This window comes from Phacochoerus africanus, chromosome 2, assembly GCF_016906955.1.
Source record: "Phacochoerus africanus isolate WHEZ1 chromosome 2, ROS_Pafr_v1, whole genome shotgun sequence".
In the NCBI taxonomy this organism is placed as follows: Eukaryota; Metazoa; Chordata; class Mammalia; order Artiodactyla; family Suidae; genus Phacochoerus; species Phacochoerus africanus.
Genome location: NC_062545.1, coordinates 206,007,307 through 206,021,302, shown reverse-complemented (window position 1 = coordinate 206,021,302; position 13,996 = coordinate 206,007,307). Strand labels below are relative to the sequence as shown.

At 41.1% G+C, this 13,996-nt stretch overlaps 1 protein-coding gene across 1 annotated transcript in view; it reads left to right on the top strand.

The window, feature by feature from the left end:
* The window catches only part of ADAMTSL1 (ADAMTS like 1), a 452,838-nt gene that overhangs the window by 400,450 nt on the left and 38,392 nt on the right, over window positions 1-13,996 (top strand). Inside the window, exons 24-26 of the mRNA XM_047767602.1 lie at window positions 7,903-8,115; window positions 9,674-9,854; window positions 13,067-13,274. Of these exons, the coding sequence (XP_047623558.1) occupies window positions 7,903-8,115; window positions 9,674-9,854; window positions 13,067-13,274 (602 nt within the window). The remainder of the gene's footprint in view (window positions 1-7,902; window positions 8,116-9,673; window positions 9,855-13,066; window positions 13,275-13,996) is intronic.

Sequence of the window (13,996 nt, the reverse complement as noted above, 5' to 3'; positions counted from 1 at the left end):
CAGTGCAGGAGGATTCCCTTTTCTCCACACCCCCTCCAGCATTTGTTATTTGTGGATTTATTAATTAGGACCATTTTGACTGGTGTGAGGTGGTACCTCATGGTAGTTTTGATTTTCATTTATCTTATAATCAGTGATGTTGAGCATTTTTTCATGTGCTTGTTGGCCATCTGTATATCTTCTTTGGAGAAATGTCTATTCAGGTGAGACCTGACCTCTTTTATTGAAGACTTCTTCCATCTCTAAGACTAGTTCCCAAAATTGGTGTCTCCAGTTCTTGTCACTGACCAACTTCCATTTTTATCTTTATCATCTGTATGGATTGTTCCATTCTTCAGTGCTATCACAACCTTTAAAGTCCATATGCAGAGTTCCCATCATGGCTCAGTGGAAATGAATCTGACTAGCATCCATGAGGATGCATGTTTGATCCCTGGCCTAGCTCAATGGGTTAAGGATCTGGCATTGCCATGAGCTGTGGTGTAGGTCATAGACACAGCTCAGATCTGGCATTGCTGTGGCTGTGATGTAGGCTGGTAGCTACATCTCTGATTCGACCTCTAGCCTGGGAACCTCCATATGCTGTAGGTGCAGTCCTAAAAAAAAAAAAAAACAATATGCGTAAAACTAAACATATCCATCTCAAGAGATGGAAATAAGGAATAGCTTCTTTTCTTGATTTACTTATGTTAATAATCTCACTGGTGTTCAAGCCTATTTAGCTTTTCTTCCTTGTTTCCACTTCTCTTCATCACATCCTCCCCCTCACATTTACTACCTTTGCAAATGTCTCATTACTTGCCACCCCTGAACTGATATCCTAGATTCACTTTTCTCTCAAGCCAGTGCATCTTGCAAAGAACCAGATTAATGATTTTTCTAAAGTCAGCCTAGATCATTCCTTCTCTTAAGAAACCTGCAGGGGGTCCCAAAAGACCAGATTCTGGCCTTCAGTATCTTCCTCATTGCAACTCTCCCATGCCAACCTTATCTATGTCCCCCATGTTCTAGTCGAGGTAACCAGTCTTTCCTCCAAAACACATCACCAGGATTTTTGTCTTTGCACCTTTGCTCATAGTGTATCTTCTGGACTGTTCTCCCCTTCTACTGGTCTTTGCTTACCTTAATGATAAATAACCTCCCTGTATAACTTCTCTTCCAGGAGCCTTTCATCAGCAGAGTTCAATTTCACTACATATTGATCTAAGCAATATAGATTGACTAAGTCTTCTTTGCCTCTTACGCTTGGCTACTTGGGAAGAAGAGGAGTAAAAAAGAAGAGGGGTGAGGATAATGAGCTTGACATGATGTAGAGAAATCTTGGAACCTAAAAGTACTTTAAAAATCATCTACTTCACTTGTTATCAATGAAAGAATATTCTTATGCATAATCCAGATATATAATTCTGCTGTAATTGAATTTGGGATGGAGACCCTAAATCTATGCAGATTCCCTATGAGGGTCCTCCCTCCACCCCCATACCTGTGCAAAACCTTAGAGTCCCAGAGAACATCAATTTGAAAAGTACGGACTAAATCAAAAGCTCTCATTTATATATTAGAAAACAGAAGCCAGAGAACCCTATCAAAATCTAGAGATCTCTTTTTATGGCTGAGTAGTATTCCATTGTATATATGTACCACATCTTCTTAATCCATTCATCTGTCAACCTAAACAACATTGAGGTTGTCTCCATGTCTCGGCTATTGTAAATAGTGCTGCAGTGAATATAGGGGTGCAGTAGCTTATTTTACAACATAGGAAACTATATACAGTCTCTTGGGATAGAACATGATAGAAGCTAGTATAAGGGGAAAATATATATATATATATCTATACACACACACATACACATGACTGGGTCACTGTGCTATATGGAAGAAATTGACACAACACTGTAAATCAACTGTACTCTAATAAAAATAAATTTTAAAAACTCTAGAGCTTTATTTGAGAGTCACGTATCTGTGTAACTGCATTTGAAAGTAACAAAACTGCTTTTTCTTAAAGAAAGTTCTGCCAAACAGATCTTCACCCTGATTGGTTTCAGAATGAGAGGCATCACTATGAAAGCAACCTCTCAAAAACCTAAAGTCTTAGTCTCTGTTCCTCAAGAGTCTTTCTCAAGTTGAGTTTCAAGAATTCCACATCCATGGCAGCTCTCATGCTTCACCAAGAGACCCAGGGTAGAAGGTCATGGAAATATGTCCAATCCAAGACCCAGGTGGTTTAAGAGAGGTATCTTGGCTATTCCCTATGACTTCTGATTTCAGGAGAGAGGGAGGATTTTGAATGTAATTGTTATGCAAATATCCCTCTACATTAGCTAAGATTTCTGGCTTCTAGATACTTTTTCAGCTATAGAAAACAGACTATGGCTGCTACCACTCCTTTTCCTTCCTAAATAGTCTCTCTGAAAATCAATCCTGATGGAGCTGGAAAAGATTAGGAATAAATATGAGAAAGGCCCTAGCCACATATCACCTGTCTCCTTGGGAATAGCAAGATTCTTACTTTTCAATTTGTAATCAAGTCTGCCTCATCAGGTCTCTGTCCACACAAAATGATTCATGGAGCCAGCATCTCAACAGCATATGACATCTTTTTTTTTTCTTTAAAGCAGATATGAGAGGAAGACATATTTGTCTATTTCAGTAAGTCTGAAAAGCTGTACCTATTTCAAGCTCCACTTTTGAAATCATGCTGTTTGCTAAATAAACATACAGCTTTCCTGCCTCTTATAAAAGGGAACCCTCATCTGGCTCCAGACTACCTTTGGGATTAGAGAGAGTGTGTGCTGCTTGTCCCTGGAGATTCCCAGTGGATGGATTTCTATACACCCCTCCCCAAGGCCATTCCCACTCCTATTTCATAGCAAGAATGCAGAGTAACCACCATGGACCTCATGGCAGATAGAAGCCTAAATGCCACCAGAAGCATGTGGGGAGCTTGCTCAGGTGAGAGCCAGGTTAGCACCCAGGTGGAAACTCCACTGAAATAGAAGCCTTAGCTGCCTGAGCCAAGGAGATCTGGAAGCCTCTATTCCCTGAGTGTATTGTTACCTATCCCCCCACACCCACACTTCCCCTGGAAAAAAAGAGGGCTGCATTATAATAAACCCAAGAAGAGCAGACCTGGGATTCCCAGAGGAAAAAGGGAAGGAGTGGGTTGGGTGGGCATTTGGGGGTTTTTTGGATGCAAACTATTCATTATACCTGGAATGGATGGGCAATGGGATCCTAACATACAGCCCAGGGAAATATATGTGATTGGGTCACTTTGTTGTACAACAGAATTTGACAAATCATTGCATATCAACTATAATAAAAAAATTTTAAAATAAAAATAAATAAATTAAATAAACCCAAGACTCAGTAGCTTAAAATAACAATCATTTTTTCTTACCGATCTTAGTTCAGCTGATCTAAACAGGGTTTGGGTGGAGTGACTTGACTGTTCTCATTTCTTTCATCCTCCCCTTGGGATCATTAGGCTGGTCCAAGCATGTTCTTCTACAATGACGGCAGAGACACAAGAGCACAGGCAATAACTCACAAGGTCTCTTGAGGTCTGGAATTAAAACTGGTACACCTGCCCATCTACAACCTCTTCTCTTTTGTTATGGTAAAATATGCTTAACATGGAATTTACTATTTTAATCATTTTTAAGTGTACAGTTCAGTAGCATTAATTGCATTCTCATTGGTGTACGACCTCACACTATCTATCTCCAGAACTTTTTCATCATCCTAAACTGAAACTTATATGCATTAAATAATAATTCACCATACCCTCCTTCCCCCAGCCCCTGGTAACTACTATTCTACTTTCTGTTTCTATGAATTTGACTGTGCTAGATATCTGATATAAGGAGAATCATACAATATTTGTCTTTTTTTCTGGCTTCCTTCACTTAATTTTTTCAAGTATAATCCATGTTGTCACACATAGCAGAATTTTATTCCTTTTTAAGGCTGAATAATATTCCAACATACATACAAATCACATTTTGTTTATCCACCCATCCACTGATGGACATTTGGGTTGTTTCTCCCTTTTGGCTACCATGAATAATGCTGTCGTGACCATTGGTAAAAAAATATCTATTCAAGTCTTTGTTTTCAGATCTTTAAGTATGTAATCAGAAATGGAATTTCTGCATCATATAGTAAATCTATATTTTATTATATTTAATCCTTTTAGAAAACTTGATATCATTTTCAATAGTGGCTCCATGTATATCTTCACCAATTCTAGTTAATCTCTTTTTTCTTTATTTTTTAAGTAGCCCATCCTAAAGGATATAAAATGGTATCTCATTGAGGTTGTGATTTACATTTCTATAGCAGTTAGTGATACTGAACATCTTTTCATGTGTTTATTAATCATTTACATATATTTGAGAAATGTCTAGTTGAATGTTTTGCTCATTTTTTAATTTGGCTGTTTTTGTTGTAGGAATTCTTTATGTATTCTGGATATTAATCTATCAGATATATCATTTGTAAATATTTTCTCCTACTTAATGGGTATGAGCATTAGTGTCCTTTGATACACAATAGCTTTTAACTTTGATGATATCCAGTTTCTCTAATTTTTTTCTCTTCTGTTGCCTGTGCTTTTAGTGTCATATCTAAGAAATCACTGCCAATTCGAATATTATGAAGCTTTTCCCTATGTTTTCTTCTAAGAGTTTTATACTTTTAACTCTTATGTTTAGGTCCTAAATCCGTAATTCTTGTGTATGGTGTAGTAAGGATCCAACATCATTTTTTGCATGTAGATATCCAATTTTCCCAGTACCATTTATCTGATGAAAAGACTATCCTTGGAGTTCTCATCATGGCATAGCGGAAATGAATCCAACCAAGAACCATAAGGTTGCAGGTTTGATCCCTGGCCTTGCTCAGTGGGTTAAAGATCTGGTGTTGCTGTGAGCTGTGGTGTAGGTCACAGACGCAGCTCAGATCCTGCATTGCTGTGACTGTGGCATAGGCCGGCAGCTATAGCTCCAATTTGACCCCTAGCCTGGGAATTCCTAAAAAGCAAAAATAAATAAATAAATAAAAATTTTTTAAAAGTTGCAATTCTCACTTAAAATTTAAAAAAAAGAACTATCCTTTCCCCATTACATGGTCTTGGCACTCATGTTGAAAATTATTTGGCCATATATTTGAGAACTTATTTCTGGGTTCTCTTTGTATTCTACTAGTCTGCATGTCAGTCTTTATTCCAGTCCCATGTTGTTTTGATTACTGTAACTTTGTAATAAGTTTTGAAATCAGGATGTATGAGACCTCTAACTTTGTTCTTCTTTTGCAAGAATGTTTTGGTGGCTATTGAGGGTCCCTTGAGATTCCATACAAATTTTAAGATGAATTTTTCTACTCATTCAAAAACAATTTTTTAAGTCATTAATATTTTGATAGTGATTGAATTGGGTTTGCTTTGGGGAGTATTGACATCTTTTTTTGTAATTTTACTGGAGTATAGTTGACTTAACAATGTTTTCTTAGTTTCAGGTATACAGCAAAGTGAATCAGTTATACATATACATATATCCATTCCTTTTCAGATTTTTTAACATATAGGTTATTACAAAGTATTGGGTCAGTTTCCCTACACTGCACAGTAGGTCCTGGTTACTTATCTATTTTATATGCAGTAGTGTTTACATTAATCCCAACCTCCTAATTTATCCCTCCCCTGCACATTTCCCCTTTGGTAACCATAAGTTTAGTTTTGAAATCTTTGAGTCTGTTTCTGTTTTATGAATAAGTTCTTTTGTATAATTTTTATAAAATTCCACATATTAGTGATCTCATTTAATATTTGTCTCTGTGTGTGACTTACTTCACTTAGTATGATAATTTCTGTGTCCATCCATGTTGCTGCAAATGGCATTATTTTAGTCTTTTCTATGGTTGAGTAATATTCCATTGTATATATGTACCATATCTTCTTTATTTATTCATCTATCCATAGACACTTAAGTTGCTTCCATGTCTTGGCTATTTTAAATACTGCTGCTATGAAAAAAGTTGCATGCATCTTTTTTTTATTAAAATAGTTGACATCTTTAAAAAATTGTCTTCCAACCCATGAATGTGAGATAGTTTTTCATTCATTTATATTTTTAATTTTTTAGCAGTATTTTGTAGTTTTCAGTTTACAAGTCTTTTGCCTCTCTGGCTTAGTTTATTTCTAAGTATTTTATTGTTTTTGATTCTTTTGTAAATAGCATTGTTTCTTAATTTCCTTTTCAGATTGTTCACTATTAGTGTTTGTTAGTGGCCATTTTATTGAGCAGAGTAGTCACATGGCCAAACCTAAAGTCAGAATGTGGGGAAGTACAGTCCACCCATTATAGGAAGACAACACAAAGTTACCTGGCAAAGTGAGTCCACATAGGGAGGAGTGAAAAATTGGATCCTGTAACATGATATTCCATAATGAAATTTCTAAGGATGATTTTAGCACTGTTTTTCCAGGGCCTTTCTTCAAAGTAGTCTGTTCCCACCTCTTCAACCTACACAACCACAGTGAAAATGTAAAAAGGCAAAGGGCTGTAGGAAGTAAGCAGACAAAGGAAGGGAGGTATCAAGGTGCCTAGGTAAATAGTTGGTGGTATGTATGAGGGAAAGCGTAGAAGACAAGAGTCAGATGGAAGCGCTGCCCCTTCATCTTGGGAAGGTCTCTTAAGATCTCTGGACCTCAGTTTTCTCCCCTGGCAGTAAGCTAGATGATCTCTAAGGACCTTTCCTGTGTTAATGCTGCCATCCTATGCAAATTCTAACAGTGCTGTCCCCAGAATACAGAACAAGTCAACATTAGAAAATCTCTTCTCTGTACTGATCTGTAGGTACACACATCCATGCAGGTGCCCATCTATGTGTCTCATTGATCTCACCTTCTGCCTTACAGCTCAGTTTTATTCATGAGCTCTTTTTTATCCCATACCAGCTGTGATCTCCTTGCAAGAGAGAAGATAGTCTTAACTAACTATCCCCAGAACAGTAGGCACCAAATAGGTTTTTAACTGAACTGAGATAAAGCCTCCAGAATCTTTAATTTTGAATGATTTTTCTCATGTTTTAATCTTCCAAATAAATTTTCTCTGAAGCTAAGTGTCTCAGGTCACAACAGCAAATTCAGCAAATATGAATTTAGAGGGAATGAGTTTCCTCTAACAATTGTAATCAGTTTATTTTACTAATTCTTTGCCTCAAAGGCTTGTGTAGATACCATATCTCAGTATAATACTTTGGAATTTTAATGTAGCAAAATATGTTCAATGACTATGTAAATAAGTATAACTTTGTATTTTCCAATGCAGGCTTGGTTGTCAGAAGTCCAAGGCTCTTGACTTACAGAAAAATGAGATCAGTGTTTAAAATTGTTTTCCTAGTCTCTGTTGAAAAATTTTGGCTTGAAAATCACATAAAGAGTAAAATGGAGGCAGACATCAGATTTTTACCAATTAAAGTTTAATTCTTCTCAAATGTTATTATATACTATGTGGGTTTTTCCCAACTCATTGCATTTGAAGTGATTTATTTTACTATAAAATTGGCATAGGAACTAATTAAATTGAGAAAGTGTTCAATGAGTAAATCTTAATTGCTTCATCTTTTAAAAGTTATTATAGGGGCATAGACATAAATAGGCACTTTGTGTTCCCCAGGAATTTTTATTTAATTGAATGAATAACAGTCACCCTCCCAGAATCTCAGAGAGTAAGTATATCTCCTGTTTGCTTGGAAATGAGAAGCATAAGAAAAATGCCCTGGGCAAGCCACATCATATATATGGCCTCAAGATCCATGGAAACCATCAAACAGCTGGTCAGGAATGTGTCCTTTTTGGCTGTATTACTTACTTCTCCTCTCCTGTCCTTCTAGGCTGCCCCATCAAAGGTTACCCTACTCCCAATATCACCTGGTTCCACAGTGGCCGGCCAATTGCCAATGTCACAGGACTGATGCATCATATCTTGGCAGCTGGACAGATTCTCCAAATTGCAAATCTCAGTGGAGGGTCTCAAGGGGAATTCAGCTGCCTTGCTCAGAATGAGGCCGGAATGCTTGTTCAGAAAGCCTCTTTAGTGATCCAAGGTAAGAAACCCTTAAGGCATTGGGTGCCAGGCTTGCTTCCTGAACAGGACAATCTACTTGGGATTATCTAGAAGAACAAAGTGATGTCTGATCTCCAGTGGTTCCTAAAGCATGAAAACTGAAGCCCAACAGTGTTGCCACACCATGGCTCTTCAGAAGAGCCACCAGGCCCCATCTCGGCAGAACCTGGAAAAGTCAGTGCCACTTTCATAAATGGGCGCTTCTGCTTGTCATGTGGCTTCTGCTCAGGACCACAAGGATACCACCAAATAGCAAAGCAATGTATTTCCCTTATGCTGGTTTATTAGTAGAGAGTGTGTGCATGTGTGTGTGCACATGTGCATACACGCACACACAGCTGCCTGTCAAAATGCAAGTTTCCTCTCTTGCGTTGGCCTAAAATTACCTCTTTATCGGAACCACTTGGTTACTGCCCCTGCCCTGGAGAATAGGGGCTTGTGCCAGGACTTGCCAATCATCCATGAGAGTGTTCAATTGCAGTCACATGCTAAGTGCTTTCCAAGCACCTTCCCCATGGCCTGACCACAAAGCAGACTCACACATTAACTTTCCAGGCACACGGGCAGGTCAGAGACTTGGGTTGGGCACTGCCCCAAGAAAGGGTAGTGAATGAGCCCAAAACAGTGGGAGAGGGATCCAAACTAGCTTTGTTACAGGAACTAAAGTGATGCTTTTAAGTTTTCCATAGACTGGTTCTACCTGTGGCCTGCGCATGATACTTGCAGGAAAAGCTAAATTCTACTACATGCATCTTAAAATGGAGGATTCCTGGGAAGAGACCATTTGTGCCAGTTTAGCACATAAGGAGGGAGGTTTTTCTGAGCACATGGGCTTTCCCCCTTAAACATCTTCCCCCACCATTTGCTTTTCCAAATAGGAAAGTAAATGTTCCATTTTTTGCCAGCCAGCCATCCTCTGCTGAAAACCAGAAGCAGTACCTATCTGCAAAATGTATAACACACAACTTTGCAAATAAGCACTCAAAATTTACCAGCCCACAGTTATTTTTAACAGCTTTCCTACTAGTGAGTCCCAGACCCCCAAAGAGAAAATCCAAAGAAAACTGCCTATCTGACGTCATCATCTCCCATAAATGCTCTTCTGAATATGCTGTTTTTCTTTAACGAGTACAATGTCCAACTCATATATATACTTTTAAATGTGACTGTTAAGTAGCTCTGATATCTTTCTATACCATTGTTGAAAAGTAAAGTCACTGTAAACTAATAGAAAGAAAAAAAACTACTTTAGGAAATAGGTTTGAAAATACAAGAGCTACAGCCACTGATTAAGTGCTGTGTGTCCTATGATTTCTTATACCCAGTCCTCATAGTAGTGTGATGAGGTAAGGGCTATTGTACTCACTTTATGGATGAGCCAACCAAGGCCTTCCTTAGATAGGTTGGGAATGGAGACAGAGCTTCATTCATAACAGCATCTCTTGCCCACATACCCACCCCACCCTACGCTGCTCTGAAGGAATAGCATGGGCATTGAAGCTATCTCCTCTTCACCTCTGATCCTCCTTCTGTGACAGATTACTGGTGGTCTGTGGATAGACTGGCAACCTGCTCGGCCTCCTGTGGTAACAGGGGTGTTCAGCAGCCCCGCCTGCGGTGTCTCCTGAACAGCACAGAAGTCAACCCCACTCACTGCGCGGGGAAGGCACGCCCTGCTGTGCAGCCCATTGCCTGCAACCGAAGAGACTGCCCTTCCCGGTGAGTGCCCTGGATGCTGGCTCAAGCTGCCCACTCCCCACGATAGGCCTGGACTTTTAGCTAAGTTCATGACCAGCCCTTGTCTGGCACTCTGAGAGTGAGAGATGCTGAGTGCAGGTAAGGGGCCTGACATCCAAGGAGCTGCCCTGTCCTATCAGTGCAGACCCACCAACCTCTCCACCACAGGATAAGCCTCCTTTCCTGGCTATTGGTTCCCTCACCATTGAGCCAGCTAAAGCTTTCCCAGGTTTCCCAAGGGTCTGCAGGGGTCTGTTCAGGGACCAGGAGCATCCCAGGCCTGGAAAAAGAGAGCTCCCCTCCTGAAGTGAGAAGCTGGTTCCTCAGGTGGTTTGTAAGAGCAGAAATATTTTTGCAGTTGAAGTGCTTAGTGGCTAGTGAGGACTAGCCTGTACCCCCACCCCTCTCATTTCTCCTAACTGTAAATACCTGTGCTAATCAGTACTCCAATTTAGTTGAGGAAATCTTATCCTCCCTCCTACAAAGGGTTGCATCCTGCTAAAGCTGATATAAATTTCCATTTCCCATAGCTACCTCAGCTTTTGGTTTACAGTTGATCCTTGAACAAGGCAGAAATTAGGCGCACCAACTCTGAGCAGTTAAAAATCCACCTATAACTTTATAGTCAGCCCTAAATATCGGCGGTTTCACAACCGCAGATGATGTGGTGCTGTAGCAGGTATTTAGTGAAAGAAATTTGAATACAAGCAGACCTGTGTAGTTCCTACCCGTGTTGTTTAAGGGCATATTCTCTGCATTTGGGTCCTGTAGCTCAGAATGACACTCACAATCTGCCTCTTCCATCCTTGCACTTTGAGCAGCTGTGAGTCCCACTGAGCACTGTGCCACACACACACACACACACACACGCACACGCCCAGTGTTCAGGCAGTAGCTAAAGGGATAATGGATGGGTTTTAGTTGGCAGCAGCATGGTGCCCTGAGCTGAGGGATGGGGGGCACTGGCTGGCTCCTGAAACGCCCTTTCACTACCTATCTGTGGGACGTTCACCCACTACTTAGGCAACTGCTTTGTGTTTTGCCAGCTGAGTCATAAGAAGCAGCTGAAACCAAGGAGAGCCTCAATGAAATATGAAACACACTCATTAATATCAGCAGTTTGACTTGCTGACGGGAAGGTTTCCACGGGAATGATTAATGTCCTTTTATACCCTTCCTGAACTGTAATAGAGCCTGGACCTCTCCTTTCTCAAAGCCCCCACCCCAGCTCCTGAAAAATTGCTGAAATGTATATCTGGAAATAAAACTTGATTGAAAGGCAGGCCTGACATTCACCAGGGATACGAGAGGCTGGAAGACTGCCCTTGCCAAACTGTGTGAAATGAAGAAGAGGTCTTGGACATGCCAGGGACTTTTTGATTCACTGTGGTGATGGTCAGAGTCAATCAGCCTCATTTACTTCTGCAAATGAGATAATGGCTGGGTCTGCTTGGGTTTCAGTGCCCCAGGGGGCTTTATAACACCTTCTGCCTGTTTCCTAAATGGCTCAGCTCCTGCCGGGTGGAAATCTGCACGCAGTCATCTCTCTCTGGGGTGAGTGGAGCAGGGACGTTCCACCAAACTAAATAAGTCACAGATCCACATTCAGGAAGAATTTGTTCCCTGGCCCTGGCCTCTCCCGAAAGCCAGATGTGCCACTACTGAACTAGGAAGTGGACACAGGCTCACCTCTGACTGGTTTCCTCACCAAGCCCCCTGGGCACATTAGCCCTGTTCTTTGCACACAAACTCATGTCACCCTGGTCGTCTTTTTGAACAGTACTGGGAAGTCCCGCTTTGACCCCAATAGCTGTTTCAACCACTTCGTGTAGATAAATTTTTTTCTAGGCAGTAAAACTAAAGAATGTTTTCTCTTGATTGAAGAAAATGGCTGGAAAGCACCAAATCTTTTCTCACTCTTTCCCAAACTGCAGTCCCTTCCCCTCATCTTTGAGAACTAGCCCAGGGTTCAAACATCCCAAGAGAAGCCTCCACATTTGTATACGGACCAAGGATTTCAGAGTGTTTCCCAGCTGACAGCTTGGCTTTATGAGAAAAGCCATATGTCACAGCCCTGGGCAGTCTCACTTGTGAGGATCCAAACTGCAGTTGGAACCTCACATTCTGAAAACAACTTACTTTCACCACATATGCAGCCCTAAGAGGTGTAAGGCCTATGGACTGGAGCAATTTCCCACTCCCGGAGGTGGGAAATTGCTCCAGAAAACTTGAAGAAACTTTGTAGGTTTCTGAGGGATTAAACAAAATTAAATGAGACGTGGGTTATAGCAGGGTAGAAAAAACAGTGAGTACCAGCAGACAAAACCTGGCTTAACTGAGACTCAGACTGCCAGGGTCAGGAGGTGCTCCAGGCTTGGATCTGGCTTTGCTAGGAAACTGCGCCTTCTCTGCCCCACACTTGGGTGCCTCTAGGAAGTACCAGAGCCACAGTGCAGCATAACCAGCTAAAGGACTGTCTCCCCCAGAGTGTTGCATCTGCAAGCTCACTGTTTTGAGCGCCAAGGTTAAGATCAAGCAACTGATCTCCAGAAAACTCTTTCAAGATGCTGTTCCTTATGTAATGCCCAAAGGGTATTTGTTTTCTGTGGCTGCCATAACAAGTTACACAAACATGATGGCTTAAAACAACAGAAATGTATTCTCTTACAGTTCTGGAGGCCAGAAGTCTAAAATTAAGGTATCAGCAGGTTATGCTGCACTTCCTCCAAAGGCACTAGGAGAGAATCGGTTCCTCTACCCTTGCAACTTCTGGTGGCTCTAGGGGTCCCTTGGCTTGTGGCCACATCACTTCAGCCTCCACCTCTATGGTCCCACTATCTCCTCTGCTATGTCAGATCTCCCTCTGCCTTTCTCCCACAAGGACACATGATAGGATTTACATGATCATGTCCTGGATAGATGCTCACCCAGTTAATGCAGCATAATCTCACCTCAAATTATTTTACTTTATCTGTGAAGACCCTTTGTCCAAATAAGGTAACATTCACAATTTCCAGGGATTTAAGGTCAGTATCTTGAGAGGGATGCATTTTCAGCCCAGCACCCCAAGTGTGTACCATGAAAGGAGATGGAACCTTCCAGTTATCTGCTGTGTGGTGAGAACAGGAGGATGCTGACATCATTCCCCTCCTTGTGTCTTGACCCTTTCCCCTGACTCTTCTTCCTCCTTCCAGGTGGATGGTGACTTCCTGGTCCGCCTGTACCCGGAGCTGTGGGGGAGGTGTCCAGACCCGCCGGGTGACCTGCCAGAAGCTGAAAGCTTCTGGGATCTCCACTCCTATGTCCAATGACATGTGCACACAGCTCGCCAAACGGCCAGTGGACACCCAGGCCTGTAACCAACAGCTATGTGTGGAGTGGGCCTTCTCCAGCTGGGGCCAGGTGAGAGAGCTTTTTTAATTTTTATTTTTTATTGAAGTATAATTGATTTGCAGTGTTTCAGGTGTACAGCAAAGTGACTCAGTTTTATGTATACAGTTACACACACACACACACATACATACGTATATTCTTTTTCAGATTCTTTTCTCTTAGGGGTTATTACAAGACATTGAATATATAGTTCCCTGTGCTATACAGTGGGTCCTTGTTATGTATCTATTTTACATATAATAGTCTGTATCTCTTAATCCCAAATCCCATGCTTATCCCTCTCCCCCATGCTTTATCCCTCTCCCCCATGCTTTCCCCTCTGGTAACCATGATTTTTGTCTGTGAATCTATTTCTCTTTTGTAAATAAGTACATTTGTATCACATTTTTTTAGATTCCTCAAGGTGAGAGGGCTTTATCTGAAATATATTCTGAAGGTATAGTTCTGCCACAATAGGAAGTAAAATGGCACCACTGCCACATCCTCTGTGATTATCGACCTTTCACATTCCCATCTGTCAATCAGCTAACCCTGCTCTGGACCCTTCCTAAAGCCCCAAGTGTTTGACCATTCTTCAATAACACTAACACACCTCCCACACCCTTACACTTTCCTTTTGATTTCCCTCCACTCTGAGGTCTTCCTTTTCTCAGACCAGCATCAGACCCTCAGTGACTCCTTGAGACTCATTTTCTCTGTGGCCACCTTTTCTCAGCAGCTGTGCAGGAGCT